The sequence below is a fragment of the Ceratotherium simum genome, chromosome 4 (genome assembly GCF_057802395.1).
Source record: "Ceratotherium simum simum isolate JZ-2026a chromosome 4, ASM5780239v1, whole genome shotgun sequence".
NCBI lineage: Eukaryota > Metazoa > Chordata > Mammalia > Perissodactyla > Rhinocerotidae > Ceratotherium > Ceratotherium simum.
Window position 1 is genome coordinate 36,153,311 of NC_141903.1, and position 20,767 is coordinate 36,174,077.

The 20,767-nt window shown below is 54.1% G+C and overlaps 1 protein-coding gene across 1 annotated transcript in view; it reads left to right on the plus strand.

The window, feature by feature from the left end:
• Positions 1–20,767, plus strand: part of NRG2 (neuregulin 2) — a 183,677-nt gene that overhangs the window by 146,944 nt on the left and 15,966 nt on the right. The window contains exons 3-5 of the mRNA XM_087430297.1: positions 4,684–4,802; positions 13,243–13,363; positions 19,446–19,522. Of these exons, the coding sequence (XP_087286423.1) occupies positions 4,684–4,802; positions 13,243–13,363; positions 19,446–19,522 (317 nt within the window). The remainder of the gene's footprint in view (positions 1–4,683; positions 4,803–13,242; positions 13,364–19,445; positions 19,523–20,767) is intronic.

Sequence of the window (20,767 nt, forward strand, 5' to 3'; positions counted from 1 at the left end):
TCCACTCCTCTTCGATCTCCTGGAATCGGCCCTGTAAATACAGCCCCAGCACTCTCTATGGCTGTGGCTCTTGAGAGACCCAGCGACCTCGGAGCTTCCTGGCCCTACGCCTCTCCCTGTGGTCCTCCTCCTGGTCCTCTTGTGCCTCTAGCCACTCTCTGTCAGTTGCCATCAATGCTGGAACTTTCCTGTCTTTGGGACATCACTCCTCCTCTCCCTCCTTCTTCACCTGTGGGTAATTTCACCCTCTCAGATCTGATGACCTGAAGCCTCCATCTCTAGTTTGATGGCTTTTTCTTTTTTTACTTGAGTTCCAGACCCAAGCTGCCAGCTAAACACTAGATACCACCCCTGAGATACCCACAGACATCTCTAATCCAGATGCTCCAGTCTAGCCTCTCCCCCTTGCCCTCTCTGGCCCTGCCTCACCCTCCTGTGCTCCTATCTCAGCTGGGGCAGAACCAGGTTGCCTGCTGCTCAGCGCCTGCCCCTGTGTCATCCTCTCCAGTCGGATACCATGTCTCCAGAAGGAGGCACCCTTCTCCCTGCCCTGCACTTTTCTTATCTGCTTTCTCTGCCTCTTTTCTTCCACTGTCCCACTCCTGGCTATCCCCACCTTTTCTGGGCCACAGGCCCGTTTGTGAATTCATTTCTGTATCTAACATGTACATGTTGAGCATCAACTGTGTGTCAGGCACTCTGCCAGAGGCTGGAGATACACCAGTGGATGGAACAGACATGGTCCCTATCTGCATGGAGTTCCTAGTCTAGCTTCTAGTATAGAAGCTGCTGAAGGCCTTGACCCTTTCTTCCAGGAAAAAACGTGCCTTATCCACCCAGTTTTGCTTACAATTCTAGAGGTCTACAGAGTCACTGACCCCCATGACTCTGATGGGGGCACATTTTTCTAACATGGGCACATATCCGATCATTCATTCATTTACTTGACAGATCTTGAGAGCCTGCCATGCACCAGGTATAGCCCAGGCCTTGAGGCCCTTCTGACTCTCCTCTTCCTGGCCTATAAATCACCGCCCCACTGTTCCCCAATACCTGGCTGTTCGCGATCCCTGGTCTTTCTTTTCATGACCCTGGACTTGGGTCCAGGCTATTCCTTGGGATGACAGCTCCATCCCCCATCCCTCACCCCCTTCCCTCATCCCTGGAAAAGTTCTCCAAGACCCAGCTTAAATGTCATGTCCTCTGGGATATCTTCGTGAGCCCTCTAGGCAGCTCTTGTCGTCTCCTCTCATGGTGCCATAGACACGATTTCACTGCATTGTTGGGGGGCTGTCTCTCCTTTTAGCATAAGAGAGCCTCAATTTCTGCCCTCCTCTTACACACCCTTCTCCCCTGTATGGTCTGGCAGAGGAGATCTACATTCAGGGTTGAATTGATGAGAATCCTGCAGGACTAGCTCTCCACTCCTGGGCACAGAGTGACACTAGGACTGAGCAGGTCGCCCTTTGGGTTGACCTAGCCTTTGAGCAAGTTACTGTCCTGGTCACAGCTCAGTTTCATCTGACAAATGAGTCACCCAGTCCAGAAACAGGGCCTGGCAGGTCTTCTTCTCCTGGGTATTGGGGACCCCCTAAGAGCCTGAAATATGCCCCCTGTCCCCTTCCTGTCAGAGCCCTGTCCCATCTGCTGCATTTCTGAAACTTCCTTGCTCCACCCATCCTGCCCCTGGGCTCCCAGCAGTGGGTTGATGGGGTGGCAAAGTGGACCATGATAGAGAACTTCTGATTCCCCATGAACTTCTGATTCTCTTGTGACTCAGAGAGAGCTACCACCTCCATACACATACTTCACCTGGCATGGGGACCAGGGCCAGGGGCGCAAGTCTCCTTTCTGGCAGAATCTTCTCTTTTCTTCTGCCCACACTGCAGCTTGTTCTCTGGCCCTCCTAGCACTCTGTCTGCCCAGGCCACGCTCTGTCTTGACATCACTCTTGCCATGCGGAGATCCCCTCCCTAGCGGGTCCTCTCTATCTCTGAGGCTGCTGCATTGAGGTGTCTCCCCCAAGCCTTCCTGTGCCAGGAGAAAACTGCCCCTACCAAGCCCTGGGCATGAGGCCATCCCCTCAGAACCACATGTTCCCTTGTTTATGAGGGGCAGGCTGGGACAGGCCCCTCAGGCAGGCAGCGGGAGGTAGGCACTGAGGAAAATGTGCGGACGGGTGGACGACGTGGCCTCCCAGATCCTGTCCCTGCCAGCAGAAAACTGGCTGAGGAAGGAGGGGAGAGGTGTCCACTGCAGGGGCAGGCCTGGGTCATCATGGCGAGGGGGCACCAAGCCTGCCAAGAAGGCAGAAGAGAGTCCTCAGTCCTTGGGGCTTCTGACTGGAGCTAGGAGACAGGAGAAGAGAATGTAATGGCCCCCACTCCTTCAGGGCCTGAGAGACCCATAGAGTCCCACCCTTCAGCTCTGACCCCAGAGCCTCCTATGCAAGTCTGGGGCCCACCTCCCTGGAACTGGCCAGATCATCACACAGCTGGTAAACCAGGTGCCTGCAACCAGCAAACCTAGGGATCACTGTTTCTGTCCCCTTGCTTCTTTCTGGTTCCTCAAAGGGGAGGGGCTCTCCCTGGTGAGATCTCACCTACCTTCATGTGGGAAGCTCTTTCTTCCAGTTCTAGCTTCTATCCCTCCAGATACCCTGTGAGCCTAGCTCTGCCTGTTTTGCTACATATGATGTCATGTAAGGGAAGCTCCTTTGAATTTAGCTCTGGGTGACAAGAAGGTTCTGGCTCTCTGTCCCCTGTACCTTGACCCTGCAACCTTCAGGTGACCCCCTACTTTGCTCAGCTAGTGTCAGGAAAGAGCTGGTGGCCGGGAAGGGAGAGAAGCCTGGTCCTGGGGCAGCCGGGCTTTGTAGCATCTAATTAGGCTGGAGCCAGGAAGGAGAGTCTATCTTAGCCAGAGGGACGTCCAACGACTCTGTTTAATGAAGGAACAAACTTGAATTGACAGAAGAGGTTGTAGGCAGACACCAGGCCAAGGAGACAAGAGACTGGCTTGAGCCAGGAAGGGTGGGGGGGATTCAGGATTCAGCTGTCACTGTAAATGGCGAGGACATTGCCACAGCAACAGGGCCTATTGTTAAGACAACCTTATGGACACTTGCTTGGGGCATCTTGAAGTGAGGCTGTCTGGGAAGAGGCCAACCCCAGACAGAGGTGGAACCCAGGATACAGGTCCCCAAAGCATAGCCCCGGTAGGGATGTGGGCCAGTTTGCCATCTCCTCGACCCCTGACCCAGCCTCTCCACTCACCTCCCATGTCCTCCTTCCCCCATCAGCTTCATGGCTGTTTTACATCCCTGGGCTCAGGGCCGTGGCAGCCCTACCTCCTGTTCCACCATCCCTCCAACCCACTAAGCATATTCTGGGAATCTGGTGTTTTAATTCAGGACTAAAAAGAGGAAGAGGTGACATCAGGTAAAGAAATTTTCATTCTACTTCTTGTTTCCCCCTGGGGGCCAGGCTGGGGTCAGGCTTCATCCAGAGCTCAGATGGGCCCTGGAGAGCACTGGGGCAGAGGGAGGGTTGGGAAGTGTGAATAGACCCTGCAGAGCCCAGGCACCCTGGGGCAGGTGCAGGGAAACTCTGGGAAGGAAGGCGAGGTTTGGCAGGGTCTTCAGAAAGAAGAGGGGAACTAGGGCCAGGTGCCCTGGAGTCACAGCACTGGAGTCCCTGCCCAGGCCTGGCCCCAAAGCTCTCAGCATGCAGGGACCTGGTACAAAGTCATCCACAGAGGGGGCTAGCCCCAGCATCAGGCTCCAGGAGATAGTCTATGAGCTGCTGAAGGACGCATGTCCTCATCAACTTCAACTCCTCATCCACCTCTGCCTTTGCCTTGCTGGGTGCCCTTGGACAAGCCCAGAAGCCCCTGTAGGACTCAGTTTTCCCATCTGTACTTCCCTGTCCATCTCCAGATTAACCGTGAGGGTCAAGTCAGGCCACAAGGATTAGGATCTTTTTGTTCCCTGAGGTGTCCAAGCTTCTAGCACAGAAGGCTCTCAGTAAACATTTGTTGAATGAAAGGATGAATGAATGCTGCAAAACGTCTTGGAGAGGCCACAGAGTGCCCCTAATGGCAGGGCTGACATGAAGGCAGGGGAGAAGTTGGGACTGAGAGGCTGGGCACAGTTTCCATAGGAACTCATTAGAACATAGGCTCTCCCAGGTACCTGGAAATGGGCCTTGCATATCGAGAGTGACAAGCTGCCACTTCTAAGGGAAGGCTGAGGTAGCTGGTAAGCCAGTGGCTTCTTTGTTGGGGGGTGGGGGACACTGGGAATGGGAGAGGGGCATTGAAAGAAGAGGAAGGAGGTGGCCATGTGACTTCGTAAGGGACTGCACTTTCCTCCCCCAGAAAAATGGTTACAAAGAAGGTCCAGCCCTGGAAAAGTGGATGTGGGGATGCATAGATTTAGAACATGTGTGTAGCACTAGCCCCGCCCTGTGTTCTCCTGAGTGCCCAGGTCTCCCTCCAGCTCCAGGGACTCAGCATTCCACATGGACCCCAGAAATGGCTGGTCAGAGAGAATCTACTTCCCATCCACCCTGCACAGCCATTGTGGCTCTGCAGGAAGAGGTGACCGCCGGGTGACCGCTGGGGAGCAACAGCCAGCCCGGGCCCTGGCTCACGCCTCTCCCCCTCTTGTCCCCCCCTAACCAGAAAGAACTCACGACTACAGTTCAACAAGGTGAAGGTGGAGGACGCTGGGGAATATGTCTGCGAGGCCGAGAACATCCTGGGGAAGGACACAGTCCGGGGCCGGCTCCACGTCAACAGCGGTAGGTGGTCCCCCAAATGAAGGGAGGGATCCTAGAGGGGTTCAGCAGGGCAGGCCAGTTGCCCCCCAGCCCTTGAGAGGCCCGCACATGATCCGTCTCGCACTTGACTCCCCTCCCTTCTGCTGCTGCCATATCAAGGCCCGAGATCTGGGCTGATTCAGAGAAATGCAGCCAAAGCATAAATGTTTAGCTTTGTTATCTGGGCCTGGAAGAGCCGCCAGCTCTTATTTTAAATACCCTGAAAACTAAATATTTTGAAATCAAGAGGTGGGGGTGAGGGAAGGATATTTTTAGAAGGCAATTATGGGAGGCTGGGCTGCCAGGAGCAGGGCTCCAAGGAGAGGCAGGCCCCGGGCGGGCGTGTGCGAGCCGACTGCCTGTTGCCTGTCGCTTTGCTGGCTGCTGACTGCAGGCAGCCGTCTGCGCAGGGCCATGGGTGGGAGGCTTGGGTGCCTTGAGCCCCTGAGGGCAGCCTCTGTTCAGGGATGGCAGGCCCCTCCCCTCAGGTCATCCTCTCCCTTGAAGACTTGCAAGGTCGGGAGCTCACAGCACCTTAGCTTCCCCTCTCCACAGTGGCGGCTCCAGCTTCAGCCTGGCGACCGCCTCCCTGCTGCCCTGCCCTCCTGAGGCCTGGTTGCTTCCCTTGACTGGAAAGTTGCCAAAGCTGCCTGTCCTCAGGCCACACCCCCTACACTCTAGCTGGAGTACTCCAAATCCCACAGATCTCTTTCCTCCTCCCGACACCCACAGACTGAGCATACCATTTGGCCACCCAGTTACTGGGGTTCACTTCCAGTCCTGCCCCTCTCACAGAGTCTAATCCTGTATCCATCTTGGCCCACCCCTGTTTCCACCAGACAGCCTTCCAGTACTCCCTAAACCTAGCACTGTGTAAAGAGAACTTGGAACATTGGCTGCCCTAGGACCCTCAGAGGAAAAGCTGGCTCGGACCCTGTCTGTCCTGTATTGTGAGGGATGCCCCTGTTCTCCCAGCCTCTTGGGCTTCTCTGTCTCCCTTGCCACTGTATCTAACAGGTCTTGAGTCTCTAAGTCCTGGTCAGTCTGCTTTCTGGGTCTTTCTCACACCTGGCTCTTCCATTCTAGCCCCACCTCAGGGGCAACCCTGGCCCAGGTTTCATCCCTACTCACCTGAACCAGAGTAAGGGCCTATTAAGACACTTTCATCCTGTCATGCCCCCACCCACAGAGCCACAGGACAAGCTCAGCCCACAGCCCAGCTCTCACCAGTCTGGCCCAGACGATCTTTCCAACCCTAACTACAGCCAGCCCTGTCCATCCCATTCTTATTCTTCCTCCCGTGCCATCTCTCCCAGGCAGCCTTCCTCCCTCCTACCCAGGGCAGCATCACTCCCAGCTTGGGCCCCACTCCTGGGCCACTTCTTGGCCAACCATGGTTTTGTGTATCTCTTGAATTCTGTGAGGTCACTCTTCAGCTCTCATATTGTTGCTCAGCTTTCTCTGCGGGTGTGACCTCCCCAGTGGAGTGGTGAGCCCAGGAGTAGGGAGAGCAGTGATGACGCCTTCTCCCCAGGAGTTACAATAATAGCTACTATTTACTGAGAGCGTGCTCTGTGCCAGGCTCCACATTATCTCCTGAGCCCTTACTCAAGCCTGTGGTGTAGTTTATAAGTTATGAGACTAAAGCTCAGAGAGGTTAACTATTCTACCCAAAGCCAAATGATAGAGCTATACAGTGTAAGAGTAGTTGGCGAACACTGAGACCATGAGCTCCATGGGGCTATGTCTAGCCTGTTTACCAGTCTGGCCTCAGGGCCTAGCACAGTGCCTGGCTCATAGTAGGCACCTGGTAAATAAAAGGACTTAGAACCCGCTCCACGGCCTTTACTGGCTCCCTCATCCCCATCCCTGAGCATGGTTGCAGTGGGGGTACCTGGGCCCCCCTGCTCCTCCCAAGCTGTCCCAAGCCTGGGAAAATGGACCATGCCAGGGGGCCAGCACCTGCTGCCTCCAGCCATAGTGAGCAGACATTCTCAGATCCACTTTGGCTTTGAGGTTTCCTGGCTTGTTATTCAAGACTTACTAGTTAGAACTGACAAAAACCCAACTTAAGACTACCTTAAGGAATCTATTTCTTGGTTTATAAAACTGAGAAGTCCAGAGGTAGAACCAGCCCTAGACATGAGAGAGTCCAAGAAATCAGAGTATGGTCAGGATACTCTCTCCCATTGTGTGTGGGCCTCATTCTCTCCTGCTGTAAAGTGGGCTTCTCCCGTGTTTGGGGAATGGATTGGGTTTAGGTCATCCCAGCCCACCACCCCAAGAAAAGAGAAAGCTTTGTCTCTGTGTCCATTCATACAGTCACAAGGATGGATTCCAATTGACCCTGCTTAGGCCACGTGCCCCGCTCGGCCTGGTCACTGTGCTCAGGGGGATGGGGTGCCATCCTTGCCAGGCCTTTGTGTGTGTGCAGAGGGGGTATTGAGAGGCAGAGGATTGTGAGTGTTGGCCCTGCCAGAACTGCACGAGGGGCCCTTCCTAGAGGGGTGCTGTTAGCAGAGGAAGAGGGAAGGGCCACCATGCAGAAATCATAGTAGTACCCTATCTCCTGCACAGGGCTTGGGGCCTGAGGCTGGGGGCGGTTATGAGACCCCTCGGATAAGCTGCAGCCACACCCCACACGTGGACTCCTGTCAGCCCTCAGCAGCCCATGTTCTGATCAGTTAGGGAACCAGACAGTGGAGCTTTGAGCTGGGCCCTGAGGGCTTCCCACAGGGCTCCTTGCCTCCTGTCCCTCCAGCCTGGCAGGAGAGCAGCAGGACAAGGCAGTGGAAAGAGTCCAGAACTTTGGTCTCATCCCAGCTCTGTCATGCAACCCTGGGTGTGTTACTCCACCTCCCTAGTCTTCTGTTTTCCCCTAGGGCTGAGCTAGATGATCTCTAAGCCCCTTCCCCCTAAAATTCCAGGATTCTGAGTTTGACTTTGAGGCTAGCATCCTGAGCACCCAGCCACCACCACCACCAGACATACAGACAGTAGGCACCTCTTCAGATGCCCTGTTCAGTCCGTGGCAGGCAAGAGCCTACCCTTGATGTGGGGAGGTGAACAGGGCCACTGCAGGGGACCAGGAGGCCCCTACTGGGACCATTTTCCCAGCAGAGATGCCCAGGCTCCTTGTTTACCTGTGGAACCCAGAAGACCTGCAGCAACCACACCCTGGGGAGGGGGTGGAGGGTGGGTAGCGGGCGGCTGTGCCTGCCCCCATCTGACTCATTCCAAGATTTGCCTGCCCGGGCCCCAGGGAAGTCAGGGTTACAGGGGTGGGGCAGCCAGAAGAGGGCATGGGAGGGCTGGCAAGGAACAGTGGCTGCTCCAGGGGCATCACTGTGGCTCTTGGCTGCCTACTGTAGCTCTGTTCCAGTGGAGCCCAATAGTCCTTCCTCAGATCAGAGCAGACCCTTCTTGCAGTCTCAGCCCTGCCAGGTCACAAGAGACTGCTTTCCTGAGTTGGCTGGGAGCAGGAGGAGTCAGCAAGAAGGTTTTAGCGCTTTTACCAAAACAATCAGCTTGGTCCAACCCACTTCTGAGTTAGAGAAACCAGCTGCCTCATCCCCAGGTGAAAGAGTACTTGAGAATGTCCCGGTGTGGCTGTACCAGTCCCAGGATGTCAGGCTGGGCGTGGCTTTACCCCAGAGGGCAGGCAGATTTGACCTGGGGTGTCACAGGACCATGGAGGCCCTGGAGAGGACTTCTGGGCCTGTCTCTTACCTGGGGACCTCAAAAGGCCAGCTTTAATCACATACACACACACGCATGCACACACACACATGCACACACACATGCACTCTCTCTCATGCATCCAGCAAGGCCTTACTCAGCAAGACCCTGTTCTGAGCTCTGGGGAGTCACAGTCTTGGCTCCCAACAAAGTTTCTCAAACAACAGGAAGCTAAAAACTGAACTCAGCATCTGCCTGTTTTAACACACTGAAGAGGAAGGATGGGCAACTTTACCGAAGGGAAAGGGGACATGCCGGACAGGTGGGAGGGGAGCCTTGATGGATGAAGAGACACTTGATCTGGGCCTTGAAAGATAAAGAGAGGTTTTCTCCATGAGCAAGCGGGGAAAGCTGTGGCAGTAGCTGGCAGCAGGGAGTCAGTCTCTTCAGCCCCAGCACACCACCTGGCCCATTCTCACTCTCAGGGCCTGATAAACCCACTCACACCAAGACACTAATGGCTGATAAAGGCTTTCTGGGATTACCCCTCCCAGGCATTTTTTAAATCAAATTTTTTTAGTTATAATTTAAAACACATCATAAAATTCACCCTTTTTAAAGTATATGATTCGGTGGTTTTTAGTATATTCACAAAGTTGTATAAACAATCACCACTAATTCCAAAACATTTTCATTACCTCAAAAAGAACTCCCATACCCATCAGCAGTCCCTCCCCATTTCTCCCTCCCCCTAGCCCCTGGCAACCACTAATCTACTTTCTGCCTCTATGGATTTACCTATTCTGGACATTTCATATAAATATAATCATACTATATGTAGTCTTTCACGACTGGCTTCTCCCACTTAACATATGTTTTCAAAGTTCATCCATGTTGTAGCATGTGTCATAATTTCATTCCTTTTCATGGCTCAATAATATTCCATTATATGGATATACCACATTTTGTTTATCCATTCATCAATTTGGGTGGTTGTGTCATTCAGGTTGTTTCCACTTTTTGGCTATTATGAATAATGCTGATATGAACATTCATGTACAAGTTTTTGTGTGGCATATGTTCTCAGTTCTGTATATACCTATGAGTGGAATTGCTGGGTCATATGGTAACTCTATATTTAATTTTTTGAGGAACTACCAGACTGTGTTCCAAAGTGGCTGCACCATTTTACATTCCCACCAGCAATGTACAAGGGTTCCAGTTTCTCTACATCTTCACCACCATTTGTTATTATCCATCTTTTTTAGTATAACCACCCTAGTAGGTGTGAAGTGGTATCTCACTGTGGATTTGATTTTCATTTCCCTAATGACCTCCCAGGAATGTTTGCATTTAATAGGAGATAATGCTTTAATCTACAGAAAAGTTATCATCAGCCAAGGAGACCAGCCCGGCCCCTGGGATGGTGGTAAAAAGAATCAGATGTTCATTTGCTCATTAGAAATATTTATAAATATTTGTTAAGTACCTATTGTGTGTCAAGCGCTTTGCTAGACATTGGGGTTCAGTGGTGAACGAGACAGAGATGGCCACTGCCCAAATGGACCTTACGTTCTAGTGGAGGGGCTAAGCTTTAAACAGCTGGTAATTGCACTAGTCATTTAATTATGTTAGAATAAGTATAAGTATAAGTATAAGAAGCTAAGAGAAAGAGTAGGGGAGGAGCCTGAGCAGCCTCCCTGAGATACTGATATTTTGAAAGTCCTGGGCAGGAGGTCACTGGGCTTGAAAGTCCTGGGCTTGTTAGAGGAGCTGGACTAAGCTGGTGTAGTCTCAACATGCTGCAAGAGAGGGATGGGACGTGAAGCGGGAGAGGTGGTGAGGCCCAGATTAGACGTGGGGAAGAGTCGGGGGACTTTATTCTGAGTGCAAATGGAAACCATTGGAAGGTTTTGATAATGGAAGTGATTGATCAATTTATATATTTTAAAGACCACTTGGGCAGCTGCGAAGTAAGAAGGTTAGAGATGAAGGCAGAGGGCGGTAGAAAGACCAGTGAGGAGGCTACTGTGGTCATCCGAGAAAGAGACCATGGCTGCCTGGGCTGGGGAGGGGTGGTGAGACATGGATGGAGCCTCATGAGGAGGGAGAAAGGCAGCCCTCAGTGATGGATGGCTGGGCGCAACAAAGGAGGATGAGAAATCAAAGATGCCTCTAGGTCTTTGTTTGTGCCATTCAGTCACTGAGATGGGCAAGACTGGAGAAGCAAGTGGCTGGAGCAGATGATGGGGAGCTGAGTTTGGGGTGGCTCAGAGTCATCCCAGTGGAAGTGTCAAGGGAGCAGCCAGACTCTCCAACTTGGAGTCCATATGTCATCTTCACTTCCCCACACGGGAGAACACAGTGAATATGGCTACACTGACAAAGGAGTGTAGACGTGTTGCCTTGGGAGTCCACATGTGCTGGAACAGCATGAATGTACATCTTCAGTGTGGAAATCTTCCTAGCATGGGCCTTCACCACCAGCAGAGTTGGTCTGCAGTGACTTGGGAAGGCCCTGCTGTCACAGAGGGGTGGCCTCAGTGTACTTCTTTCTGAGGTGGAAAGGCCTTTGGTCACTTCCCCTCCACCCACCCTCTGTGACTGGCTCCCTCATTGCCCTCCCTTTTTGCCTTCCGGGGGCCCCAGCCTTGTCCCAATGATGACGTGGTTCTGGCAGCCCAGGCCAGTGCATCCCAGCTGGGGCCCCGTCTTCCTTCTGGAGTTGTCCTCTGCCTCCCAAGGCCTCAGTGAGCACAGACATGCATGTGGACAGGCCCAACTGTGCAGCTCTGGTCTCTGCCACCATCCTTGCTGCTGTCCACTGCTCACCCAGCGCAGCAATGGGAAGGCTCTGCCACCTGTGACTACAGTGGGAGCCAAGCTGGGCCTGCAGGTCCAAGCCAAGATTTCTCTGGCTTAGCCAAGGCCCATGAGAGGACTCAGGCCTGTGGTCCACATCGTGCTTGCATTCATCTGCTTATGTCAAGCCTTGGTGTTGACACGTTCTTCCACGAGGGACCGGGTGGCTGGCAAGAATGCTCAACCAGGCACAAGGAGCCCTGAGCCCTTGTCACAACACACATTGTGACTCTGGACAGGCACTTCACTGCTCCCTTTCCTCACTCCTCCTTGGCAATGTAACCGAGGGGCAGGACAACTTCTAGGGTCATCCCAGAATGGGATTTTACAACTCGCAGGCGTGGTCACCTCAGCTATTTCTCTTCTCTGTCCCTTTCTTAGTTCCCTGGGTCTCACTGACCCAGAAGTGGAGCAGAGACCAGCGGGAGGCCTCCTCTCCCAGCCAGCATGTGGGTCCCAGCTGGGTGTGGGGTGGAGCGTAGACGGGAGATCTCAGCAGGGGTGGGGCTCAAGGATGCCAGATCAGCAGCAGGCATGATGTGGAGCGGAAGGTGGGAGCTGGCCCTGCCCGCTGGGTTTTATCAGCGAGCTGCTCAGACATATACAGAGGCAGAGCTGTGTATACACTCCCAGTCCCCGCGCTCCATCTGTCTCCCCACATGTCTAAACACTGAGGGCGCCAAGTGCCTGCCCTCCTCCTCCTCCTCTCACGCCCCATGACTGCAGGGGGTGGTAGAGACTCAGAACCCCTGAGGAGACAGGACCTGCCAAGGTAGGATGGGCTACCTCAGTCAGGAGGCCGCTGCTGGATGGGGGTGAGAGGCCCCAAAGCCCCAGAGGCTGAGGGGAGAGCAGAACTCGTTTCTGGCTGCCCAATCTGGATACCAGCCTCAGAGGTTAGCTTACAGGTGCAAACTGACATTTGGGGCAAGAATTCTCATTTGAAACCAGCTTTCTGTATGCCATCCCCTGGGGGAGGAGGGCTTTAGTTATTTTCATTTATCAAATGAATCTGATCAATCAGATGTGCAGTCTGGGTGAGCAGCCTTAAAGCCCTGTGTTGCCCTCACCTGGTTTTCACATCGCGGCTGTCCGCAGCCCATCTCCCCCCCAGCAACCTGAAGCCTGGGATTTGTAGCTTGGGCTGTCCAAGGCCTGGAGGCTCCCTCCAGCGACAGCAGCTGACCAGGTGTGGGAAGATGGGGCTGCCTGGCGAGGGCGAACATGAAGAAGACCCTGGATGCTTATGGAGATGGACATAGTGGCCTTTGTCACATTCTTGAGAGGCATGTCCCTCCCTGGGACAAAAGGGGAAGAGACTGAAGCTAAGGGTCTCCCCACATCTCCCTAGATGTTAGAAAATGGCAGTGTCCGAAAGGTGCCATTCCCCTCAAAGCCCAGCTCCCTTCCAGCCACCCCCTGGTCCACCATGAGAGCCCGAGCAATGCAGACGATGTAGCTGTCTCCTCTCTGCACCCCCGTGACTTTGTTCCCCACATAAGACAGTGCTGTCTCATCCCTCTGCAGTGGAACCCCCAGAAAGGCAGGCAGGGAAGGAACAGAGGGCCCTTATTCCAGTAGAGGGAGCAGTTTCTGCTAGCCTCACACCACCTCCAAAAAAAGAAAATCTTCCTGGTCTTTGGAGGTTTGCCCAGAGCACGGGTGCCGGATGGTGCCAGGCAGATGGTCAGAGCTCACAGTGGCGTCCCCTTTGCCTGGTTGGTGACTGGGGGGGGACCACCAGACCTTCCCACCCCAGCCATTTCTGCAGTCTCTGATCTTCCAGCTTTGAGATGGGCCATGAAGGGCCATGAAGGAGATGATTCCTGAGGCCCAGAGGTGGTCTCAGTGGGTCACTGGCACGTGTCTCTCATACCTCCAGTGAGCACCACTCTGTCCTCCTGGTCGGGGCATGCCCGGAAGTGCAACGAGACAGCCAAGTCCTATTGTGTCAATGGAGGCGTCTGCTACTACATCGAGGGCATCAACCAGCTCTCCTGCAAGTAAGTGGCCAGTGGGGGCGGGCATGGGGACAAGAGTAGGGTGAGAGAGGCTGGGGCAGAAGTGGAAGGCTCTAGGAAAATTGGGCTTCAAGCCACTGACAGGGAGTCCCCAAGGGGTATAGACAGGGAGGTTTGTACCACTTCCTAGCCCTTTCCTGGAACTTAGGGAGATGTAAGCTCTGAAGGGCTCAAGGCTTCTGCAGTCTTAGTTTTCCAGGCCCCACCCCATCTCCCGATGTCCACCCTTTACCAACACCTTTTAGGGAGACGAGGATGCCAGTCAATGCCCAGTCACTGGGCACTGGGTGTTTTCTCTCTCTCTTTCTCTCTCTCTCTCTCTCTCTTTCTCCCTCTTTTCCCCTCCCCATCTCTCAGCAACTCTCCAAACTGTTCTGATGAACATTTCCCAGGGTGTGTCTTCCCCAGCAGTGAGGAGCCTGGCAGGTCAGGCAGCGCACAGGTCCCAGAGCCCTTGGTAGCTGAGGGTCTGCTCTTGTAGTCTTGAGAGGAGAAGAGGGCTCTGCCCCTAGTGCTCGCCTCAGGACCTGGCTGCTCTTCCTGACCGGCAAGACCCCAGGGTCCAGATATGCCCTGACTGCTGCCTGTGCCCCTTCAGCCCCTAGCCCCTCCCTCTGGGGTGAAGGGACACCAGCAAGGATGCCACTCTGGCTGTGGCCCAATGGGGAAGGTCAGGGTTGAGGAGAAGCTCAAGTTGGGGCTTCTCTGCCTCCCCAAGGGCCAGAGCCTGCTCTCCAGCCAGGCAGGGCTGCCGCAGCAGGACCTCCCAGGAGCTTAGGACCACCCGCTCCCCTTAGCAAACAGGGCAGGCAGGAGCCTAGTAATCAGGGAGGGCTTGTTCAGGCCCAGCCAGATCTTCTGGGCAGCTGGGCCCACAGTGCCCCCTGACAGATTCCCTGATGGGTGAACAAGGAGGTGGGAGGAGCGTGGTGAGGGTAGCACAGGTTCTGGCCGGATCCTGAGGAGGAGTGGGAGGTGGGGGCTAGTTAACAACTTGGGGTTTTCAAAGCAGCCCAAGCCTAGGGCTCTGGCAAGGTGCCAAAGCTGCCCCATTCCCATGGCATCTGGGCCAAGGCTACTAGAGTATTGATGGAGATTCAGAGAGAAGCGTTTGCCCTCCCCACAGACAAGGTCAGCTTCAGCACTCCTCAGCTCTCCTGCTCTCCCTCCTGACTACAGCCTTGGCTGGGACTTTTAAAGACACCCTCCCCGCTTCACAATGTGATAACGAGGGGCTGGGCTGTGCCTCCTTCACACTCTCCCCTCAGCGCTGGGCTAGCTGGGCCTGAACTGCCAGGCAGATCTGTGCCTCGTGCCCCAGCTGGCCTCCTGTGCTGGCTTCCTCCCCAGCCCCACCCTCCACGTGCCGCCATCGCCTTCCTGGCTTCCCCATCCTGAATCTTGAGGGACAGTCCCAGCAGCAACAGCAGGGCCCAAGGGAAGTTCTCAGCCTGGACTCAGCCCCTCATCCTTTCCTTCATTCTGCCTCTAGGAGGCAGCGACATTAGTGCTACAGACCCTGAGGAACATTCTAGCCTTGAAAATGCTCTGAGCTCTTTGGAATAGATCTATGGAAACTCAAAAGGGTTCTGGAATCCCTCACAGAGACCGCCCAGCCCTGCACTCCCTTCTTTTTGTGCCCCCCGACACACACACACACCAGGCCTCTCCTCCTCCCTAGCGCCTTGGACCCCAGAACCTTGAAGGGATCCAGCATTGTCGCTGAAATCAGCCCCAGCTCCAGGCAGGGATGGTTTCAGCAACCCAGGGCAGGTGCCAGGGCTGAGGAGGGCCATGGAGCCCAGGCTCCAGTGCTCGAGTGTAGTGTGGAAGGGGAGTGATGAGCTATATGGGCTCCCAGAGGGCCCTGCCCGCAAGGCTGTACCCCTAGGACCCTCTGGGTCCCACCCAGCTAAATCTGAGAGGAGCAGAGGGAAGGAGCCTGAGCCATTGTGAAGATGGTGTCCTGTTTCCCCTCCCCACCACGGCAACCGGGTTCACTGCTTAGAACTTGGACATGGTACCCAGAACTGCCACCTCCCTATCTCAGGAGCTTAGGACTACCCTGGGTCAGCCCCAGCCAGGGCTCCTGGAACCACCTTCCCTGACTCTGTGAGCCCTCAGGGGAGAGGGGCGTCCCTGGTGGGGATTGTGGTCAGGAGGGCAGGTCCTCAGAGCTGTGCTGGAGAAGGGCAGGGGGAGGGGGGCAGGGCAGAACCCTGAGGCCATTCTGGGGGTGGGTAAGCCGGGAGGGAAGGGGGGCAGGCCTCTTGGGGTTCCTGATGACACCTGAATGGAATAAAAAGCAAAGAACTTAGGAAACGGAACTCACGTCTTACCATTTGTGCTGTTTGTTTACTTTTTATTTTGATTTTTTTGCATTTCCGCTTAGCTTGGATAATGAAACTAGACTGATCAGTTTCATTCCAGTTTCTATAAAAATCAGTTTTCCTTCCTGGTTTTCTGACACTTGTTGTTGTGTATTGGTTCAGAGCCCTGCAGAGAGTGTTGGAAAGCAGGCACACTCCATCCCTCCTGTTTTTCTGGAATTCAGAGCCAAAAGAAACAGTGTCACTGATACTGAATTTCGTTCTAAAAAAGAAAATTTAGGGGGATTTGAAAATGGGAGTCCAAATCGAGGTGACCGTGTCCTGTCTGGGCCAGACGGGGGCCTCTGCACTTCCTCCTGCTGCTTTCTCCTCTTCTCTCGGTGTTTTTGTAGAGCACGGTTGGTGCGTGACTCTTGGGGACTGGTTCAGGGGATGATGACAGAACAAGACTCTCTTTCCAGCCCTGTGCACATACCAGTAGCATGCCTCCCTTTCCCATCAGCTCATCCCCCCATCCCTTCTGCTCCCCCTGCCCCACCCATGTTCAGCTGACTCCCCCATCCCATACCCATCTGCCTGCCCATCCTCTCCACATCTCCACCCGACCCCTCATGAGACCAGAGACCCTTCACTCTCTCCAGTGCCTGGGGCACACCCTCATCCTTCATCCTCCCCCTCCTCTGGGTGAGGGCAGCACACATGGCATTATCCCCAGGCTACCAAAAGGAGAAACTGAGGCCCAGGAGGTGGGGTGGGAAAACAGGGAGGCAGAGTCCCAACCTCTCTGTCACCCCAGATGCAGCCCGTGGGCTCTCCTCTCTGCCCCTCTCTCACCCCTGCTCTTCTCCAGCCCTGGGCACAGACCTTCCCGTAGTCACAGCTGATGACTTGGGGGGAAGGGCTGGGAAGGCTGTTACCTGCCGCTCCTTCTCATCTGTCCCCTGTGCCCCTAAAACTCAGAGGGTCAATCCCTGTTTGAGTGGGAACCCACCCACTAACAGCCAGCCACCCATGCTGAGTTCAGACCCCCTTCTGGTTGATAGGCTAATGTAGCCTGCACCCTATTTCCTGGTCCAGGGTGCAGGGTAGACAGGCTGTAGGCCCACCCACAGAGCCTTCTCTAGGGAAGCCCCAGCCTCCTGGACGTGGCTCATCCTCAACAAGCAGGACTAAGGCAAGAACAGGACTGTCCAGGAGCCCCCTGGAAGGAGCCAGTGCCCCAAGAACAGCATGGGGTTTCAGTCTTCCCACCCCCACACTATGCCCATCCCCCACTGCCTTTTCTTTTGTTCAGCCAGTGGGGACCACACTTACTCAGGGCAGGAAGGTTAGGATGATATTGCACAACTCCAGGGGACATGTTCGTGTTATAAACCGTGTCCACAGGGCCACCTGGAGTTGTGCAGTTCAGTGGCCATGAAAGATATGAGGATACTGTCGGAGTAGTCCAGGCTGGGTGTGGGATTAGGGTTGCAGGGGTGTGCTTAGTTATCATCTGTCTCCTAGAGCTGTGGGACAGCATCCCTAACTGTCAGCAGTGGGAACAAGTCTCCCCTTTGTCCCCTCCTGCCCCTGCACTCCTCCATTCTCTCTCCAACACACACAGACACACACACACACACACACACACACACACACACACACACAGAGGTTTTCCCTGTCTCCAAGAGCCGGGCTAATCTCAGACATTGGACACAGTCAAACCTATCTCTTTCTGGTTCCTTTGTGGATTCCAAGAGTGATTTTGGCAACTTCCTGGGTCTTTTTCCTTCACCCTTAAAAGTGCTGCTTCTCGTAAATTCACTTCTCCCCCTCTACTCCCCATCCCAAGTGGACATTAGTTTCCGAGAGCTGAGGAAGAAGAGCTGAGCCTGACTGGAGCTGGTTGGGAAGCCTTAGCCGCTACCTCCGTTTTCCTGGGCTGGGATGATTGGGGACGAAGGCCAGGGATCAGAGAAGGATGCATTGACAAGGTGGTAGCCTCCTCCTCCAAGCCACCCTGTTCAACGGGATGAGCATGCATCACCTTCATTTGTAGCCCCCCCACCTTCTCCAGACACACTTCCCAGCCCTCCACCACTGCCTGCTGGCCAGGCCTACCTGCACACACAGCCACCACTGCAGGACCAGCCTCCCACCTCCCCTGAGGGAGATGCCCTCAAGGCCAAGAGAAACTCTGGCTGTCTGCTTGCCAGCCACTCCCAATCCTCCAGGCTAGATTAGGGGCCCCAGGGTTTTCGTGAGTGTCTGTCACAGCCAATGGCCATGACTCCCTATAAGCTCAGGTGGCTATTGATGATTGGTATGCACTAGAATGCTCAGAGGCAGAGTACACTCACCTCTGAGGAAGTTTACTGATTAATGGTGAACAATGACCTTTTTTTTTATTCAGGGCACACTGGTGATGGGCTTACCTAATTTCCAAAGGAAGAAGAGGCAGAGGCAGCATAGACCCATCTTTGAGTAAGGGGGTAGAAGGGTCAGTCTGGCCCTGTCAGTAAGCTTCCCTTAGGTATTTGGCTCTGCCGGGGTTCAGAAAAGAGTGTAGGGCTGGGCATGTCTCCCAGAAATCTTCAAGACAGGGACTCACTTGAGGGCAGAGTGGCATCCAGAGAGCAGAAGGAAGTGCACCTTGGGGGTAAGGACAAGGTCAGGGAGATGGAAAGGGGTGGTAGTTTGCAGCTCTAGAGGAGGCCACATGGGAGAGTGAGCTCCCACCAGAGCCAGGCAGTGAGAGAGGAGCAGGTCATAGGGAAAGGGCAGGTGTCCCAGGCAGCCAGTAGGCCCCTGATGTGGAATAGGCTGCAGGGGTCCCAGGGAGCCTGCTGTAGCCCCCATTGTGGTTCTTGGCACCTGAGGCCACATGCCCTGCACCTGGCCTTGGCACGCCAGCTTTGGGATGCTGGTGATTCTGGCTCCTCCAGCCTCACCTGTTCCCCACTAAGCTTTTCCCATGTATATTGCTCTAGGGCAGCCTTCCCCAAACTATATTCACAAGGGTTCCTCAAAAAACAACTTCCATGGTCAAATAAATTTGGGATATACTAGAAAGTTCAGCTCTTTCCTCCTACAAAACTTTTCATAGCCTTTCATATGCCAGCACATACTGCAACTCTACAAGGAAGCCTGGGAATGGATTTCCTAAATTTATTTGGCCACAGAACCCTCTTTGAGAGAACAGATGAGACATCTCAAAGGTCCCTTTTGTCATGGGCACACAGTCTGGGAACAGCATTCCAGAGTTTTCCTTTGAGTTTTCTGGGGGCTGTTTCATGGATGAGAAAACCTGCCCAGGGCCCTGGAGAGAAGCCTTTGGTGAGGCCCAGAAGGAGTGGCTCCCCGGAACTCGGGATTCCGGAAGGCTCCCTGCACACTGCCTGGCACCAAGGGGCTACAGTTCGGGCTTCATGGGGCCCCAGGCAGGTCAGAAGGGAAGTCTCAACAACCATTAGGACAATTAGGCAGTAAGTTCTCAATTCCCCCACCCTGCTTCCCCAAGTCATCCTCCTCCCCACCCCATGGCCGCCCCCACCACCCACGGAGCCACATCTGTTAGAGGGATTTTGAGGGAGATTCCGAGCCCACCCCCAGCCCCGACTGCAGCCCCTTCAGGACAAGTGTGCCCCAGTGCCCAACTCGGTTTTCTCACTCATCACTGTGCACTTTGATTTCTAACCTGAGCCTCGCGGATGATGCCAGTTTGTTCTGTGATTTTTCCCCTTTTCCTTCTCCAGATGTCCAAACGGATTCTTCGGACAGAGATGTTTGGAGAAACTGCCTTTGCGATTGTACATGCCAGATCCTAAGCAAAGTATGTTTGAAGATACAAACACGAGTCCCCGCTCCTTAGAAAGCTTCCGGGTGCAGTCCCCCCAATGTAGGGCATAGGACCAGGGGTGTTGGTTGTTTTGATCTTTGGCTGTTTTGTTTTGTTTCTCTTTTCTTTTTTGTATTTTGGTTTGTTAGTTCTTTTGTTTTGTTTTGTTTTGCTTTGTTTTTCATTTTTGGCCTAATCCTTGGGTTTAAAGTTCAGGGCTGCAGGTAAGGGGCGAGAGGCAAGGCCAGTACAAATGGTAACGGTGGCCAGGAGCCCAGCTGGCATTGGCAGGAGCCCGTGCCGGGGTGTGGCGATGCCTGCGTCTTGCTATCCTGGCTCTCTCTTTCTGGTTTTCTTTCTTTTGGTAGGTGTCCTGTGGGATACACCGGGGACAGGTGTCAGCAGTTCGCAATGGTCAACTTCTCCAGTATGTCTCTTTCTTCTATTTCTTCTCTTCCCTGGTGACTGACAGTCTCCCCCTGCGGGAGGGATGGGGCCTTGCTTAGAGAAACTAGGGGGCATGCAGGGGGTGTCCTGGGCTCCTCCCAGTCCTCAGTGCTCACCAGAAGCCTGTGCAGAGGAGACCAATACGCTCCCTGCCGCCCCCACCTCAAACGTCACTGTGCTGCCTGGACGCAGGAACACTGAATTCTCTTTGCAGCCAGACGAGCCCCACTCAGGCCTCTTCACCACTTCTGGGGTCAGGCAGCCTGGCCAGAAGGGGAAAAAGCATTTGCAGAGCCCTCCCTGGCCTCTGAAGGCCTGTCTGAGGATGTCAGGCTGCTGATGGGGCTGGGCAGTGAGTATGTACACATGTGTGCTGGTGTGTTTGAGAGAGAGAAACAAGTTCTTGGAAAGTCTGTCTTCAGTCTGGCCAGAGTTTGTTTTGTTTTGGTTTTGGGTGATGGGGGAGAGTGGGGAAGGGGGATTGAGGGAGAACAGGCCCCAGGGCAATGGTTTCTATGCAGGCTAGAGACTGGAGACATTTACGTGGCTACAGGATGGTGGGGGTGGGCAAGGTGGCTGCAGATGCTAAAAGATAGAGGGAATGAAGACTCAGGGATGATTAGTAACTCTCTCTAGGCTCTCTCTGGTCTCAGTCCACATCCAGGACTTCATTCCCTTCCTTTCTTCCACTTCTGAGATTGGAGCTTTCTGATTTGCACAATTTGCTGAAAAAAATGTGAGCCCTGCAGCCGAAGGATGAGGCCATAATTGTGGCGTGTTTATTTGGGCTGG